The 19,029-nt window shown below is 48.9% G+C and overlaps 1 protein-coding gene across 5 annotated transcripts in view; it reads left to right on the forward strand.

Moving 5' to 3' along the window:
* The window catches only part of RILPL1 (Rab interacting lysosomal protein like 1), a 42,894-nt gene extending 24,107 nt beyond the window's left edge, over positions 1-18,787 (forward strand). The window contains exons 5-9 of one of the 5 annotated variants that reach the window (XM_055551024.1): positions 6,069-6,241; positions 8,660-8,752; positions 15,684-15,771; positions 16,050-16,073; positions 17,940-18,029. In XM_055551024.1, coding sequence (XP_055406999.1) covers positions 6,069-6,241; positions 8,660-8,752; positions 15,684-15,771; positions 16,050-16,052 — 357 coding nt within the window. In that variant the 3' untranslated portion in view covers positions 16,053-16,073; positions 17,940-18,029. Of the gene's footprint in view, positions 1-6,068; positions 6,242-8,659; positions 8,753-15,683; positions 15,772-16,049; positions 16,074-17,939 lie in introns of all 5 variants that reach the window. The other 4 variants (XM_055551021.1, XM_055551023.1, XM_055551025.1 and 1 more) reach the window with 4 other exon arrangements.
* Positions 18,788-19,029: the final 242 nt, after the last annotated feature.

Below are 19,029 nucleotides of genomic sequence, written 5' to 3' on the forward strand. Positions count from 1 at the left end.
CCTGCGTTGATGGACATTTAGGTCGCTTCCATGTCCTGGCTATTGTAAAGAGTGCTGCAGTGGACACTGGGGTGCACGTATCTTTTTGAATTACGGTTTTCTCTGGGTATATGCCTAGAGGAATCTGTTCTTAACATTGCCTCTTGATTCATATGATTCTTTCTGAGATGTTATTGCTGTCATTTCAGTGTGATCTCCAGTAGGCAGGTCTCTTTGTATATTTTTATAACATATTTATTGAGAGGTAATTCACATGGTATACAATCCATCCATTTAAAGTGTACAGATAAATTTTTTTATTTTTTGGCTGTGCCATGTGGAATCTTAGTTCCATCCAGGGATCAAACCCGCACCTGCTGCATTAGAAGCACAAAGTCTTTAAAAAATAATATTTATTTATTTGGCTGTACAGGGTCTTAGTTGCAGCATGTGGGATCTAGTTCCCTGACCAGGGATCAAACCCAGGTCCCTTGCATTGGGAACTCATGGTCTTAGCCACTGGACCAGCAGAGAAGTCCCAAAAGGGCAAAATCTTATCCACGGGACTTCCTGGCAAGTCCCCAGGTCAGTGGTTTTTAGCATTAAGTATATTCACTCTATTGTGTGATCGTCACCACTATCTAGAACATTTCCATCAGCCCGGAAAGAAACTCCCTACGCATTAGCAGTCACTCCCCATCTGCCTCCCCCAGCCCCGGCAACCACTCGTTTACTTTCTGTTTCTGTGGATTCGCCTCTTCTGGACATTTCGTTGAAATGGACTCATGCACCATGTGATCCTGACTGCCTTCCTACTCAGCATGTTTTCTAGCTCATCCAGCTTCTCACAGTTTAACTGATGGCTGTCCTGCCTTTGACAGTTGGACATATAAACCCTAAGAAAATGAAGTCGGCTTCTTGTCTAAAGGACTTTATATAAAACCAGTAAGAAAACTTAAAGTTAATAGTACCTCCTTGATGTCAGTGTCTCCGCCTTTTAAGTTATGATTTCTTAGTAAGTTGGGGTTTTGTTTGTTTGTTAACTTTTTATATTGGAGTGTAGCTGATTAACGGTGTTGTTATAGTGTCAGGCACACAGTGAAGTGACTCAGCCACACCTATGCGTGTATCCGTTCTCCCCCAAACTCCCCTCCTGTTCAGGCTGCCACATGACATACAGCAAAGTTCCCTGTGCTACACAGTAGGTCCTTGTTGGTTATCCATGTTAAATTGAGCAGAGTGTACATGTTGATCCCAAACTCCCTAACTATCCCTTCCCCTCATCCTTCCCCGATGGTAACTGTAAGTTCCTTTTCTAAGTCTGTGAGTCTGTTTCTAGTTGTTTGTTTGTTTTTAAGTGTACAGGAAAAGCAAAGAGGGGCCTGATGGCTGGCCTGTGAACCAGGGTTTTGGGCACTGAATTTATCCATGGTAGCCCGGAGCTACCAAGGGTGACCAGAGCACAGTCATTCCCCACTGCTGGGCCAGGGTTGCTCAGAAGTATGTTCCAGGGACCTTGGGAGCACAGGAAGTGATCTTGCTAGACCCAGGCAGTGGTGTGGTGAGGGGAGCATGCCCAGGGGGTCAGGACTCAGGATGGAGGGCCCTGATGGAGGGTATTGTCTCCCTAAGGCCTCTGGACAGGCCCCATTGCTTGTCGGCTGGTCTCTTGGGCCTCCCTGGGGAGTACCTGGGGCCTCAGGCATCTCCCTCAAGCTGTGCCCAGAGAGCCTCAGGGGACCACAGACAATCAGCGATAACCTGAGCTACCTCTGTGGTCCCTCATGGGGTAAGTCTAGAAGGCTCGCTGCTGATGGACCTGATTGCCATGTTGGGAAGAGCCTTGGCCATGTCTCTCGAGGACTGGGCTGCCCAGGGCACTGCAGCAGTGCCTGGTGGCCTCCGGAAAAGCTGAAGCCCCAGTCTCATCCTCTTCTGCACTTCCAGGAGGCATTGCCAGAAGTCTGGACTTTTTTTCCCACACCTGTCTCGGCATCCCTCAAGCATTACGGGGATCAGGTTGCTCCTCTGATAAAAGAACTGTCTTTTTGCCAGAGATAAAGAACTCAGGTTCTGAGCAAGCCCTTTGGTGTCTTGGGTGAGGACAACCCATGGAGGTGAGCAGGGAACTACCATACCCTGAAAGCCAGTATTCATAAGAATGCCTGATGTAGGCGTGGGAAGACCCCTTAGAAATATTAATGGGTTTTTTAGGGCTCGATGGGGAAACAGGGGCCTGGAAAGGAGCGGGCAGCTTGCCCAGAGCCCTCTGGGAAACTGAGGGGTTGGGACGCCTCCTGAAGGGCTTTATGTCTTCCCCAGGCATGTGGTCATCTGTCAGCTGGCACTTCCCAGAGACAGAAAGAGGCAGGGGACTTGCCCAGCGAGTGTAAGAGCCTGGGTTGTTTGAAGGAGGGGCTGGAAGGGAGTGTGTGAGCCTGAGATCTCTGTCTACAGCTTTTAACACCTATGGCATCTAGGCAGAGAGGGGAAAAGGGGAGGTGAGTGTGCAGCCCTGGAAACAGCGCATAAAAGGATGTAGCTGCCACACAGCGCCAGCCCAGTGCTGCCATGTACACTCCATGTGACCTAGTTTTCCAATGTTTTTCCCAAAAGGAAGCCCGAAACCCAAACTTTAATGTGAAACATCCTGATCTAAAACAATTGGCAACTACTTCAAAGGAGTTTTAGAACACAGAATCAAATAAAAGGCAGGTGGGGTGGAAGTGGGGCCACTGGGGTGGGCCCAGAGTTCTTGGTGAACTCCTACACATCCCTCAAGACCCTGTGCACAGAGACCACATCTGCAGTAACATCTGTGGTCCTCCTCAGAATTGATGTCCTTGCACCTTTCATTATATTATCTTATAAATTTCTATTTGTGTGTATCTTTCCTCCACCTCCACCTGTCTGATTCGTCTTATTAGCTCAGTGACCAGCAGGCACAAAGTTGGTGCTCACTCATATTAAGTGACTGTTAGACCTGGGTTTGATCCCTGGGTTGGGAAGATCCCCTGGAGAAGGGAATGGCAACGCACTCCTGTCTTCTTGCCTGGAAAATCCATGGATAGAGGAGCCTGGCAGGCTACAGTCCATGGGGTTGCAAAGAGTTGGACACAACTGAGCGACTAACACACACACACACACACCTCCGAGGATGCTCTGTGGTTAACCTGGGCAGACGAAGAGAAGAGAACTGCCATTAGTGAGTGCTTGCTGTGTATTAAGCATTTGCTCTACATGGTCTTGGGTAGAGGATACTGTCTGAATGTATGGTCATCAGGTGGTCCAAGGAGCGGCCCCAAAGGCTCTGCAGAGGGAGTTAAACACTGAAGATGGACTTCCCTGGTGGTCTAGTGGTTAAGACTCCATGCTTCCAATGCCAGGGGCGCAGGTTCGATCCTTAGTTGGGGAGCTAAGATCCCACATGCCAGTGGTACAGCCAAAAATAAAAACCCAAAACCCATTGAAGATGTACCCTGAGAACACAGTCCTTTGCAGGTATAGCATCAGTGACCACCTTAGAGTGCCTTCTTGGGGTGTTAATCCCCTGTCTCCTCTCCAGTTCTTGGGCAGGAAGGGGCCCCTCTCAGCTGCCCAGCCGGCTTGGGTGGGCAGCATGTGTCAGGTTTCAGTTTCCCGCCGCCTCCAGACCCCTCCCCTGCTGCCCCTGCTCGCGCTGACTCCGGCTCAGACCTGCTTCCCATCCCACGCCTGCCGGGTGGCTCTGCCGTCACCTGATCTCCTCTGGTGGGTGGTGTCTCCTTTCAACTGTCCTCTCCCAGAACAGCACGTCCCCGACTCTCTCCAGACGTGAGGCATCTCAGCTCTGCCTCCTGTAGTCCTTCAGCCACCTGGCCCATCTAGGCTGGAGTCCCTTTCTCCTTGTGCTTCTGTGGGGTTTTGGTGTGGGGGGAGCCAGTTCTGTATTTCAGTCCCTTTCCCTTGGTCCAAAGCTTTCCAACTGTTGTCCTAAGCTTTTGTCCACTCCTTCTGGATGATCATGGGACATTGGCAACGCAAGGCTGTCAGGAATTGTACACTGCCTGTAGAGTATGGGCCACCTGCTGATATGGCCAGCTTGGACCTGGAAAGCTTGCAAAAACTTCCTTGCTATCAAAAAAAGAAAAAAACGTTGGCAAGGATGTGGAGAATGTCAAACCCCTCCTACACTGCTTACAGGAATGTAAAAGGGGGCAGCCACTGTGGAAAACAGTTTGGTAGTTCCTCCAGAAGTTAAACATAGAGTCACCATATGACCCAGCAATTCCACTCCTAGATGTATACCCCAAGGAACTGAAGTGTTCAAACAAATCTTCGCACACAGATGCTCATGGCAGCATTGTTCATTTACCGAAAGGTAGAAACAACTTAGATGTCCATCAGTGGATAAAAGGATAAACAAAATGTGGTCTATTCACTCAGTGGAATATTATTTAGCAATGAAAAGGAATGACGTGCTGATGTGGGCTACAATGTAGATGAACCTTGAAAGCATGAGTGAAAGAAACCAGTCACCAAAAGCCACATATTATATGATTCCATTTCTAGAAAATGTCCAGAAAAGGCAGACTCATAGAGAAACAGAAAGCAGATGGTGGTTGCCAGAGGCTGGGGGAAGGGGGACTGCTGATGGGTGTGGAGTTTCCTCTGGAAAATGTTTTGAAACCAGTTAGAAGTGGTTGCACTGCACCAAGAACGTGCTACACGCATGCGTGCTCAGTCATGTCCGACTCTTTGTGACCCCATGGACTGTAGCCCGCCAGGCTCCTCTCTCCATGGAATTCTCAAGGCAAGAATACTGGAGTGGGTTGCTGTTTCCTTCTCCAGGGGACCTTCCCAACCCAGGGATTGAATGTGTCTCCTGAGTCTCCTGCATTGGCAGGCAGGTTCTTTACCATTGTGCCATCTAACATCATGGAATTGTGCGTTTTATTTTTAATAGGGTTTTGACTTTTTATATTGAATTTTATTTTCTTTTTAGTTTTTGGCCATGCCAAGTGGTATGTAGGATCTTAGTTCTCCAACCAGGGATTGAACCTGGCCCCCCTGCACTAAGAGTGCAGAAGCTTAACCACTGGACCGCCAGGGAAGTCCCTGAATTGTGCATTTTAAAATGGAGATTTTATGTTAAGTGGACTTTTATCACAATTAGGAAAAACAACAAAACTCCTTGCTGTGGAAGAGAGCAGGAGTGTGGGGTTTGGGTCTGGAAACTTAGCAGACTAGGATCCATCTATGTGACCCACATGGAAGAGACGTAAATGCCCTGCGGCAGCTGCGACGTTAACCTCCCACCTCCACCCCTACCAGGGTTTCCACGGAACGCCAGTGAATAGATCCCCACCACCCCTGGGGAGGAGTGGGCTTAACCAGAAGGCCAGCAACAAATAGGAAACTGTGTACGACTTCTTATCAAAGAAAAAAGGAATAGAGAATGGCACACTGGATCTGATTCCAACGACTTTGGCCAAATTAGCAATAGCCTCCATTAGAAAGGGCTTCCTAGGAGGCGCAGTGGACACGAGAGGAGATGCAATATGCTCGGGTTTGATTCCCAGGATGGGAAGATCCCCTGGAGGAGGAAATGGCAACCCACTCCAGTATTCTTGCCTGGGTAATTCCATGGACGGAGGAGCCTGGCAGGCTAGAGTCCATGGGGTCACAAAGAGTCAGACAGGACTGAATATGCCAATTGGTTAGAAAATGAAGCAAGAACATGGGGAAGGGAAACCAGGCAGACTTACGAGGACGGTGGCGCTGGGGGAGCATTGAGTTTCTTCTCCTCTGACACCTTTTAATGTTATTTGTAATTAAAACCCTGAGTCAACTGGGGAGGCAATGGGACTGTGGGTCTGGGTGTTGAGAAGGCAAACAGTGCACAGGTGGCCACTGGCTGTGCTCTCCCCAGGGATGAACGCTGACTGCACAGAACGTGAGCGGAGGCCGCCTGCAAGTTCTTAAAATAGCGCCCTCGGCAAGCTGCTCAGGCCCTGGGGAGGGTGGGAAATTCAGGCTCCGGCAGGATGCAGAGTGGGTGCTAGTGGCTGTGGCCAGGAATTCATTAGCAGCATCTCTGCCCCCTCCAGGCAGAGCTGGGCGGAGAAGAGTGTGTCTCTGAGGCGGAGAAGGTAGCCATGGATCTCAAGGACCCCAACCGCCCCCGGTTCACACTGCAGGAGCTGCGGGACGTGCTACATGAAAGGAACGAGCTCAAGTCCAAGGTGTTTTTGTTGCAAGAAGAGCTGGCATACTATAAGAGGTGAGTGTTCCACGGAGCTCCCAGGCTGGCTCCATTCTGAGGGTTGTTCAGAGTCTGGGGACAAATTCACACCTGGAAGACAAGGACTGCACCTATGTTCGTTGTAGGCATCGTCGCTGGCCTGAAGCACTTACATACCAACTCAAAATTCCTTTCTGAAACTGAGGCTCAGAATCCTCTTATAATTCAGAACTTTTCCAGCAGTTAGAAAGGAATATTATAAATACTGTATTACCTTATGATCTTTACTACATGTGAGTTCTGGGGCAGCTCCCCCCAAATCAAACAAGAGAATATTTTTGCAGCAAAAGATGTGAACATTCATACGGAATCAATGGGATCAGTCAAGATGATAAACAGCCTCACGAGATTTCATTTCAGAGTTTGCCACCAAATGAATGACCAAAAAAGCGAATTTTGGTTTTTAGAGCTGTGTGGACTTGGGAATTACAGATAAGAGATGGTGGGGGATAAAAAGGAAAAAAATTAACAGAGATGATGGAGCTACCCAGCCTAATATTTTTGATCATTTAGTTCATCCGTGATCAATGAAGTCCTTGCACATACAGTAGCCACTAGCCATGTGTGGCTATTTAAATGCATTAAACTTAAGTAAAATGTAAAATTCAGTTCCTCAGTGGCACTCACCACATTTCAAGTGTTCCATCAGCACTTGTGGCTGACGGCCACATATTGAACAGTGAAGAAAAACATTCCCATTCACCTGCAAAGTCCTATGCACAGCACTTTTCCGACTTAAACAACTATCTCATACCATGCCACCTCGTACTCGTTCAGCTTTGTACATGTGCTTCGTCACTCAGTTGTGTCCAACTCTGTGTGACCCTGTGGACTGTAGCCTGCCAGGCTCCTCTATCCATGGGATTCTCCAGGCAAGAATACTGGAGTGGGTTGCCATTCCCTTCTCCAGGGGATCTTCCCAACTCAGGGATCGAACCCATGTCTCATGTTTCCTGCATTGGCAGGTGGGTTCTTTACCACTAGCGCCACCTGGGAAGCCCCAGCTTTGTACACATTGCCCTGCTATTGGCTCCTCAAAACACACCTTGCTCGGTTCAGGTAACTTCAGGACCTTTGCGCATGCTGCTCCTACAGCTGGAAAAACATTCCACATGACTCTTCCCATAGTTGGCTCCTGGTCACTCAGGGTTTGGGTTGGGTGTCACATCCTGAGAGAGGCCTTCCTTCACCATCGCCACCCCTTCAAAGGAGTGCTCGGTCCTAGTCACAGTCTCTCATTTTACTCAGTTTTGCTTTCTTTTTGGCTGTGCTGTGTCTTCATTGATTTGTGCAGGCTTTCTCTAGTTGCAACAAGCAGGGGCTACTCCTCGTTGTGGTGCTCAGGCTTCTCATTGTGGAGCACAGGCTTCAGTACTTTTGGCTCTCAGGCCCTCATGCGGGCTTAGTGCTCCACAGCCTGTGGAATCTTCACTGACCAGGGGTCAACCCATGTCCTTCTGCACTGGGAGGTGGATTCTTATTCACTGCACCACCAGGGAAGTCCCACACCCCCCTCAGTTTTACTTTCTTCATGGCTTTTTTCACCATTTCACATTCTCCTGTTCAGGAACATGCTGGTTTTATTGTCTGTTTCCACACCAGACTGCACCATCATGGCACCAGAAACCTTACTTGTCTTGTTCATGACTAAGTTCCCAGCACTCAGGAGGCAGCTTAGCCCAGAGTAGGTGCACAAGTGCCTGTTGAATAGAAAAGTGGAAGGAAGGACCAATGTGGTCCCTGCCCTTGTAGGGAAGATAAGACATCAGAGAAAATACAATGCCATACATGCTTATTGAAAACCCACTGCGAGTCTGCCAGGTAAGAAAGTTTTATGACAGTGTGTGCACTGGCTGCTTGACAGAGAGAAGTCTCTTCTGGCTTGGGGATGGGGTGGAAATCAGGAAGGCTTCATGGAGGAGGTGGCATTTGAACTGGGCCTTCTCTAAAGGACAGGGTACTTCTTAGATATGGGAGATGTGGGTGGCATATTCCAGGCAGAATGAATCGCAAAGGCGTGGAGACACGGAAACATTTGGAAAGAACAGGAAATAGGAAATCATTCTATTTGGCTAGACTCTCCAAAGTAAACTTAAAATAGAGATGTGGGTACCTTCCTGAAATTTCTCACTCATGGCCACCTGGGCCAAAGGGGCTGCAGACACCTGTGTGCACTGCCTCCAGGACATATCCTTCCTCTTAACTGGCCATTCTAGAAGCCAGCCCCAGAGGCAGAGAGCTTGTGGGGCAAAGGCCACTGTTGTCCTCCTGGGTCCCTTATTATCACTCCTTTGTAAAAGGATGTGCCCTCTCAGACCACCAGACAGTGCCCTTGAAATATTCCAGCTTTCATGGAATTGTTGACTCTCTAATTTCATGTCTCTCAACTCCTTCCAGTGAAGAAATCGAAGAGGAGAATCAAATACCCCAACCTCCACCCATTGCCCACCCGAGAATGTCTCCCCAGCCCGAGTCTGGGATCAAGCGACTGTAAGTGCTGCGCTTCCGGTCTCTGGAGCTGTTCGTTGGCGGCTGAGCTGGTGGTTCACATGGCCTCTCACTTCTCCTGGGCACCTGCTCCAGGCCGGGGCTTGTCACTAACCACCTTCCGCCGAGAGGGACCTAACCCTGGGGCACTTTGGGCCTAGCCCTTGACTTGGCGTTCACCTTATACCTTGAAGGCTGAGTTCCTCCTAGAGGGATGGGGGTTGGTCCCTGGGCAGAGAGGTTTGGGGAAGGCTGAGAGTGCGGGAAAGGGCTGGGACCTATGGCTGACGCTCAGGGCTTGCTTGAGTGTATCAGGTGGGGCATGTCTCTGAAAAACTGCGTGGTGGGGAAGGTTTGTGCATCTTAAGGGCTTGAAACCCCAGCTCTGAGATGTCCGAATGGCCCCAGGTCCACCCTATCTATGCTTTTCTGTGATGACTTTATCTGTCTCTCCATCTCTCTATTAAGTATTCATTGGTGCATAATACATGCAGAGCCAGGTCCTGGTTGCTGTGGGGAACACACAAGAAAAAGAGCAACCTAGTCATTGCCCTCAACTAGACTTAAAGCTACTTCAGGGATCCTCGCATCAAAAGACTCCTTTGAGACTCAGATGAGAGGTTTCAGACCATTTCCTGGAGAGGTTGGGGGAGGAAATCATAAAATTTTGCAAACAGTTTTTGGTTCATTGACCCCTGCAACCCTTCAGGTAAAGGGCTAAAGCTCTAGTCTCATTAGCTAATATCTACCAAGAACGTACTATGTGCTAATATCTACTAAGAATGTACTATGTGCCCAGTACTGTCCCGGCAGATTGAGTCCTCACCATAGCCCTGTGTTATTGTTCAGTCGCTCAGTCATGTCCAACTTTTTGCGACCCCATGGACTGCAGCACGCCAGGCTTCCCTGTCCTTCACTATCTTCCAGAGTTTGCTCAAACTCATGTCCATTGAGTCAGTGATGCCATCCAACCATCGCATTCTCTGTCACTGCCTTCTCCTTCTGTCCTCAGTCTTTCCCAGCGTCAGGGTCTTTTCCAGTAGCCCTGTGAGGTGGGGGCATTGTCATTCCCATTTTACAATTAAGGAAACTGAGGCACTGAAGTCAGTCACCTGCCCAGGGTCATACAGCTAATAAGAGGCAGAGTCAGGGTTCAAACCCAGGCACCTGGCCCAGAGCTCCCATTTTAAACTGCAGGAGGGCCTCCCGTTCCCAGCTGTCTTGTGGCCTCCTGTTCTCCCTTAAGAGGGTCTTCCTGGCTCTCAGCCTTACAACTTATTGTAAAAGAGGCCTCAGTTCTTCCACACAAACCTTGGTAGAAGCTTTGTGAAAGCGAGTGGCCTGGGTTGGAAAGCTAGCTGGGATGTTTGGAGAGGGGAATTGGGGTGTTACGAGGATGCCTCAAACTTTAAAGCCCATTTATGTTTGAAAATCCTCGACTAGTTCTTATCCTGTGAATTGACTTAAGCCTCAGCGTTGGGGGATGGGAAGGGAATGCAAAGTGTGTGTAACTGCTGGACCTTCTGCTTTTAGTTTTTGTTTGGTTTTATTTGGTTTGGGTTTTTGATTGAGCTGGGCGGCGTATGGGATCTTAGTTTCCTGACCAAGGATTGAGCCCACACCTCCTGCATTGGAAGTACAGTCTTTTTTCTTTTTAAGAATTTTTTTTCATGTGGACTATTTTTAAAGTCTTTATTGAATTTGTTACAATATTGCTTCTGTTTTATGTTTTGGTTTCTTGGCCCTGAGGCATGTGGGATCCTAGGTCCCCAACCAGAGATTGAACCTGCACCCTCTATGATAGAAGTCCAGTGGTTACTGGACCGCCAGGGAAGTCCCTGGGTTGGCTTTTGTTTTTGTTTTGCCCTTAGAAAGGGATGACTTGTTCAAATGTTGGGCCCTGGGAAAGGCTGGCCTCGCTGTAGAGTGTGGGGTTAAAGATGTGGGTTTCTTCCAAGCCACTCTTGGCCAGCTTCACACGTTGGCCCTCCATCTGCTGGATTTGGGGGGGGTGGTCCCCAGTTCTGCTTAGGGATAAATATTTCCCGGGGGTGAAGCTTGGAACTATTCATTGATAGGCTTCCTCTGGATCTCAACACCATGTCGGCCATGTATTAGTTTGTAATCTTCTGATGGCACTTGAAACGCACCTCTAAGTAACTTAAGATAAACTGTTGGTCAAGCAACTAACAATTTTCCGGTCATCTTGGCTTTAGATTCAGCTGGATCCAGGCCTTGTCATCAGGGCTTTGCCTCGTTCCCTCCACCTCTACCCCAGTTTTCCTTCTGCGTGCTGTATTCTTGGGTGGCAGTACAGCCACCATCAGCTCAGGCTTCTGCTTTCTGGCATGAAACTTCAGTGGGAAAAGAGAATCTCCCACAGGGTCACAGAATTGAGTCTCATTGGCTCTGACCAGGTCACATGACCACCCCCTAAGCCAATCAATCACAGGGCAGTGCATGCATAGGTCTGGTCTGGTCTATTTCTCACACCTGAAGCTTGGAGCAGCTTTAACTGCATCCAGTTCCCACAGACTGACGTTAAGGGAGGGACAGACCCCAAGCAAGATCAGTTTGCTGAGCAGACAGAAGTAACCAGCGTTCACTGTAACCTCATCTTTGGGGAGAAGGAGCCCTTTGGTCTTGATTCTCTGATGTACTCAGTATCCTTGGTTAGGATTTCCCATCCAGTGCTTGGTAAGAAGTGGGATTCCTTTCGCTGAGACCCTGATATGTCCTCCAGCCCCACTTGCATGTAAGGATGAGCAGAAAGTGAAAAGTGAAAGTGTTATTCGCTCTGTCATGTCCAACTCTTTGCAACCCCATGGACTGTAGCCTGTCAGGTTCCTCTGTCCATGGAATTCTCCAGGCAAGAATACTGGAGTGGGTAGCTATTTCCTCTCCAGGGGATCTTCCAAACCCAGGGATCAAACCTGGGTCTCCTGCATTGCAGGCAGATTCTTTACCATCTCAGCTACCAAGGAAGCCCTAGGACAAGCAGAAGTGATCTTACATGCTTTGGCTTAAATCCTGGGGAACTAGAGAAAATGTTTATGAGCTCACACAGTCCCTCCCTTGGCTAAGGGAAGGATAAGACCAAGAGAGCAACATCTTCTTCCCTCAGCAGCTCCTTCCTTTAACAGTCAGACCTTTCCATCACCTCTGCTCCACCAGCACTGCATATACAGCATCTCTGGCACTGTAATTCCAAGTCACATGTAATTCTAAGGCTTCCTTCTGAAGCAGTGTGGTTCTGATTTTCTAGTTTTCCACTCCAGCCCCCCCTCTCTAAAACAGGTAATTAAGTGTTGGTCTTTGCGAATGTCAAACTAGGTAAAATCCAGAGGAAAGGAATCAGAATTAGCCAACACTCTTTTTTCTACTAGTTCTTCTACCCACACTTGAGTTGGCTGTGGTGTCTGGTCCTCTTTTTTTCCAGATTGTTCCGGAAAGGACTCTGTTCTCAAACCCCATTTCCCCTTTAGTTTGGCCTCTGGTTGCTCAGCAAGACCTGGGGTCTGAGCCTGGCTGGAGAAACAGCTGGAATCTGGGAGCCAGAGACAGAGAAGGAGAGAGAATTCAGATTCTCTCTTCCACGGGGTGCAGGTGGCTAGTCCCATAGCTGCCCCGGTCTTCTAGGGGATAAGTAGGAGATCAAACCGGCACAAAAGGCTTTTGACCAGCCCAGACAGGACAGCGGTCGCCTTTGTCCACCTCGGCCGCTGACCGGAAGCTGCATCAGGGTGACCACGAGCTCAGAGCCTGGGGCAGAAATGGATCTTCCCTGGGGACCAGGGAAGGGAGTGGCCATTCTTAAGATGGTTCCACGCCTGTCTCCCTCTCCATCCTTCACTCTCAGGCACCCATCTGGGTCTGTCTGGTCCCTTTGTCCTGGCTTTTGTGGAATGTTAGTCATACAGCTTTTTTTAAAAAAATTTACTTGGCTGCTCCAGGTCTTAGGTGCGGCACTTGGGATCTAGTTGCCTGACTTAGGGATGGAACCCGGGCCCTTCCGCATTGGGAGCATAGAGTCCCAGACCCTGGACCACAGTGTCCAGTGTGTCGGGAAATCCCGACACAGCCTTTTTAGTGCAGCTCACAGCTCTTCCCCAGCTTAGCTTCCTGCTCTCCACCACTTTCCCCACCCACCAATGAGTAAGCAGTAACTATTTAATACCTTGGAGGTTCTGCCCTGTCGGGAGATTCAGAGCTGGGACTGTTAGCCCCATTTCTCAGATGAGGAAACTGAGGCCCAGAGAAGCCCATTGACTTCACTGTGATCACTTGCTGGGAAGGATCAAAGTTGGGATGGATTGGAACCCATGCCTTTTTTTTGCCCCCCAGCCCTGTGCTTGCCCCAACCGCCTCATTCGGCCTCCCTGCTCCTCCTTTTCTTTACCTCCCGCACTTCCCGAGTCACCAGCTATGGGCTGACTGCCCAGTTCCCTTATCTTTCAAATGCACCACCAGCCAAAAACTCCAGAGTCTACATTTCTGGGCTGAACTGGTCGAGGGAACCAGAAACTCCAACCGCCTGTCCAAACAGCGTGCCCAGAGGACGTTCCAAGAATAGCTTGTGATTGAGCAGCTGCTGGCCAGAGAGTCTGGGCTGGCACTGCCTGGGAAGGTCACGAGGGAGTGCCTGAGTGGCTCCACCCTCGTCCCCAGTGGACACCAGGCAGCAGCGCCCCCTTTGTGTCACTCGCAGCTCTCCATCACAGGCTGACAGGCACACACAGGGCTGCTGAGCGGAGGAAGGGGGCTGACCAGGGAGACAGGCAGCTGGTAGTGGGCACAGAGGCCCAGCCAGGGAAGCTGCAATCAGAACAGCTGGCCTCACACACCAGAAAAGCTGGCCTTGAAGCAGGTGGGCACCTGAGTATCCAACGGTAGTGACAACAGTGCAGTCTCTCCCTGTCCTCCTACCTGCCACCCTGCTCACTGCAGCCCAGAAATAACTTCACAGCCGCCCATTGCACTGCCTGAAATGCCACTGTTAGAACCTCATTTGCTTTGAGTCTTCCAGAAATAATTGTTGCAGGGTGGGGCGGTGGTGGGGGCTGGTGGGAGCTTGAAACCAGCTACATTGTATCCAGGATATAACTTTTGACCAAAACAAGCCAGTCTTTTTTCATGGCAGTGGCTGTGCCTCTGGAGGAGGTGGCTTCTGCAGGGAGGCACCTGGAATGGGGAGGGGAGGGGGGCCGTCCATGTCAGGGATCCCAGCGAGACCCACAGAGTAGCTCAACCAGAACCCCCTCCTGCCTCCCCGCCAGGTGTCCCAAGGCCCTAATGCATCAGTCTGGCCCCTGATTGGGCCCCAAATGAAGTCCAGCATTTCCCAGCAGGCAAACATCTATCCAGGAAAAATACCCAGCCCGCATATCTGGGGCCATCCCCCAAACAATGACTGTGTCTTTGGGGGCTCCCTGTTATGCTAGAGAGAGCATAAAGGTGAATGCAGAGCCTTATGGCCGAGAAGCTAATGGTGCCCGCTAGCCTGGCCTCTGTGGACTGGGCCCATTCAGTAGGAAGCCCCTCACTGTCACCATGAGAAGCCGTTCAGATGGTTCTGCTGAGATGCCAGCTCCCAGCTACTTTGGGGAGTTGCATGAAAGGTGATCCAGACACAGAGAATTCTCAAACCTCATTTGAGATCATCATATTATTATATCTTTCCCCCAGCCAACCTCTTTAAAAAAAACAAAACAAACAAAAACAAAACCAAGCTATTCAAAATAAGTTCTGGAGACGTGGTTGGAGTTTCTTCATTTTCCTTGCCCAGACAAGGAACTGATGAGCATTCATTACTGTTGTTTGCTGTTCAGTGGCTAAGTTGTGTCCGACTCTCTGCAACCCCATGGAGCACACCAGGCTTCCCTGTCATCCAGTGTCTCCCAGAGCTTGCTGAGTAGGCTCTGGCTCATCCAGGGGAGCGATTATGCAGCCTGTCTCCTGCCCGGCCCATCCTGGCTGCCTCATCTTCTCTCCTGCGTCTCCCCCGGCTGCCTTCAGGATACGAAGCCTGCAGTTTGTGGCAGGTGGGGGAGACGGGCTGGAAGATACCCACGGATGTCACCACTGAATCCCACAGGAGGTTTTGATCTGCCATTCTTCACATCCAGGCCTGTGTTTTCAGCCCTTGAGTCCAGCCTGTCTTCCCTACGTGGTTGTCACATGCTATTCATTTGCTAGGGTTGCTGTACCACAAACCAAGCTGGTTTAAACAACAGAGATGTATTGTCTCACAGTTCTGGAAGCTAGACATCCAAGATCAGGGTGCTCGGCAGGGTCTGTTCCTTCAAAGGGTCGAGAGAGATCGTCTTCTCCATGCCTCTCTCCTAGCTTCTGGTGGTTTGCTGGCCATCTTTGGCCTTTGTTCACTCATAGAAGCATCACCCCAAACTTTGTCTCCATCTTCACGTGGCCTTCTTCCTGTATGCATGTCTGTGTCCACACGTCCCCCTTTATAAGGACACCAGTTGTATTGGACTGGGGCCACCCTACTCTGGTATGACCTCACCAAAACTAGTTACATCTGCAAGGGTTCTATTTCTAAATAAGGTCACATTCTGAGCTACGGGTTAGGACTTTCCAAAATACGAACAGAGGCGGGGTGGTAGGTGGGCAGCACAGTTCCACATAAACCATAAGCAAACCCTTCAGCTGACCTGTCTGTGGAAAGTGTTTCTTTTTCACACCTTGCCCTTTTTTTTTAACTGGGCTCCACTGAGTCTTTGTTGCAGCATGCGGGATCTTTAATGGAGGCATGCAAACTCTTAGTTACAGCATGTGGGATCTAGTTTCCTGACCAGGGGTCGAACCCGGGGCCCCTTGCATTGGGATCGTGAAGTCTCAGCCGCTGGACCACCAGGGAAGTCCCAACCTCCCCTGTTTTTATCTTCTCTGTGTCTATCTGTACTTTTCTAACCAGGATCTTTACAGCCATAATGCCCATGGTAGCAGCCGGACTGATAATAGACGACCCCACCCTGCAGCCTGTCCGACGACTTGTGTCCCTCGTAGGCACTGGATTTTTTTCTGGTTTCCTCTTGAGCTGTGCCTTTGCAATGTCTGCTGCGGCTATCGCTGGGGCTGGCCTGTCTCCTCTGGCCCCTTTAGCTGCATGGCCATCCCCCTGCGTGTTCCCATTTGAAGTGGGTGTTGAGTGTGATTTCAAACGCGCCACTCATGAACGCTCCATCTGCACGAGTGAAGCCTTGGAATTCTGGGCTCTGTCACCGATAATTCTTTTTGTCTTTTCTGTTTCCATTCTAAAACCACCTTGTCCATGATCCAGTAAAGAAGGTCCTTTAAATGACGGGTCAGTAAGCCACACCCACCATGACCCACCCCTCTGAGTGACACTAACTCTGTGTTTTTCGATCTTCACACCCTGGCTTTCTAAACTGCTTTGTTTTGCCAAGCCATCCTCAGCAAGCCGTTTGAGCTTGTTAACAGGAAAAGCAGAAGAGGGGACTTTGTCTTGATTCTTTCTGTGTCCCCTTAGACAGGAAGTTGCAAGTGGCTTTCCTGCTTGAATCAGATAGACATGATATGTATCAGTGATGAATGCTGCTATATTTCTGGCCAGCTTAATTGCTTCGATTACATTACAGAAAGAGCTCTCAAATAACCCAGAACGAGAGTCATTCCTTCATTTGCCAGTACATATATTGGCTGCAGGAAGAAAAAGAGGCTTTACATATACATGCCTGAGTCCCTTCGCTGTTCACTGGAAACTATCACAACATTGTTAATCAGCTATACCGCAGTACAAAGTAAAAAGTTTAAAAACAAACAAACAAAAACAGTCCAAGAAGACATTGTTAAAAAAGAGAGAGAGACTTTAGCTAGTACAGAGGATTTCTCCAGGCAGACTTTGCTTGCCCCAGCTTTACAGTGAAAGACTACTTCATTCTAGGTAGGAAGTGATTGTAGGATCCAGTAACCACAGAATAGGAAAATCATTTTCACCCAAATGTGATTGAAACTGAACTCCATAGGCCACAGCACCAAAAAACAGAAACAAAACAAACAAACAATAAAACCTAATAGGTAAACGGACAGAGGGAACTAAAAATAGTTGAAGCTTTGATTTCTCAGGGATTCCTTCCTATTCCTGCTCTCAGAAAACATAACTGAATTACTATAACTCTGACCAAGTTCAAAAACCAAAATTCAAGAGTAGAGGAACTTAGTAAGACTAGAAATCATCTTTAATTAGAAGCTGGGAGTACAGGAGGACAGTTGGCAGCTTAGAAAGAACTTATCGGAAATACTCAATGTGGGCCAACTCGGGTTGACTGCCCTGGGTCCTCAACTCTGTTGAGGTGGCGTTTAAGCTGACTTTGTTTCAAGCGGGCCACTTTGTCAACTTTTGGCCTGAGCTTTCCACTTTTATCATTCAGGCATCTGATGGTTCGCTCTGATTGATCAATGAGCAACAGTCACAGCTATTTGAAAAAGACTTCATGGTCTACTGTAGCCATGCAGATAGTAACTGTGGCAACTTCTAAAGGCTCTCACCATTAGATCACTTCTTGTCACTTGTCCAAACTGATGTTTCCAAATTTCTTTCACAGTCTGTATTCACAGTGTTTATCTAATCAGTGCACATGTGTACTATTACTTTTTCTTAATATGTATTTTAATCTCTTTTCTTAACTACCTACTTTCAGCTCATTCTAAGCAGTAGAAATATCCATGAAATTTGGACTTTGAGGTGCTACTTATCTAGCTTCCCAGTTCACATCACATAAATACATAGTTACTTTAAAACATTCATCTCTTTACATCTGAATCATCTTACATCTCATATGGCTTCTGAGTATTCCTTTCTCTGCATCATCGAGGTAAAGAAACCCATGACGTATGTTTCCAGTAGCTTTTATTTCCACTGGTAAGGAGGAGAAATCCCCTGCAGTGCTTAAGGGGGGAGGTACATCACACATCACCTACGCGCACGCCCTGCTCACACTGTCACCTCCAAGGTACCGTGACAGTCACATGCAGAATCAGCCCCCTGCTGCTTTCTGGAGTAACTCTGACCCGCACCCCCAATCTTTTCTTTCACACCTTGAGTTGATTCGCTCCCCTCACGTTTGCTGCTGTACGTCCTGGCAATTGCAAAATCTGTGGCGTGCACAGCCAAGGGCAGCCTCTCATTTCCATCTTTCCCTTCCCAAAGGTTTAGCTTCTTCTCCCGAGATAAGAAGCGTCTGGCCAACACGCAGAGAAACGTGCGCATCCACGAGACCTTCGGCCAGTGGGCCAACTGCCACCGCGATGACGGTTACACGGAGCAAGGACAGGAGGCCCTGCAGCACCTGTGACCATGACCCACCTCTGTCCTCGGACCTGAACCACCCACCCCCAGGGGCTGCCATGGAACACGGCCACCTTGGGTATCACACCCTCAAAACTGATCCCTCCAACAGACTGTCTGCTTCGAGGGAGCACGTTGAAAAACTGATGCCAAACTCTAAAAAGACGTTTATTTATACCAGGGCTACCACCGTTTCTAATAGATGACTCCGATACCTTAAGATATATGTTTAATAAGACCATGAGCGGAGGCCGACTTTTGCATTAACTTCAGTAACACGAGCTTCGCCAGATATATCACCTGCTGCTCTAATTGCTGTTTGACTTGCTTTGTATGAAATTCTTTGTGTAGAAATTTTATGATCACGTTTGGCATACTGACATGGGAGGCAGGGAACTGATAGGTTTTTATTAGTTGCGTTCATGATATTGTCATGGTGGTAGCAGAATATATAGAATGCATCAACTAGACAGGGAGGGCCTCCGAAGTCACAGGACACATTGGCCCGGCTCAGACACAAAGCAACAGAAAACAGACAGTCCTCCCACCCAGAAACTGGAGACAAGTTTGCAAGAGCCTGTGGTTCTCTATTGCACCTTGTTACTGATAATGCCTAGAGCATGTAGCAATGTTCAAGGCCAGTGCCTTGGAATCTGCTGTGAGTTATGCAGTACTAACCAAACAAAGTTGCTAAGGATGAGACACTGCAATGGTTCTCGTGTGTGTTCTTTTTTATTGGCATCTTGTTTCTTTTCAGCATTTACTGTATCAAATACTTAGTCCCCTGGGAAGAAGACAAAGATCCCAAAGTGGATTGAGAGTGGGGTGTGGAGTGCTAGGGGATGCTGGATGGTGGGTGGGGTAGACTTGGCAAAGAGAGGGTGGTGGGTGAAGATGGCTTGGGGACCACTGATGTCTGGCTGACTTCTGGGGCTGTGTTGGACAGCCGGAT

Source organism: Bubalus kerabau, chromosome 16 (assembly GCF_029407905.1).
Source record: "Bubalus kerabau isolate K-KA32 ecotype Philippines breed swamp buffalo chromosome 16, PCC_UOA_SB_1v2, whole genome shotgun sequence".
Lineage (NCBI taxonomy): Eukaryota > Metazoa > Chordata > Mammalia > Artiodactyla > Bovidae > Bubalus > Bubalus kerabau.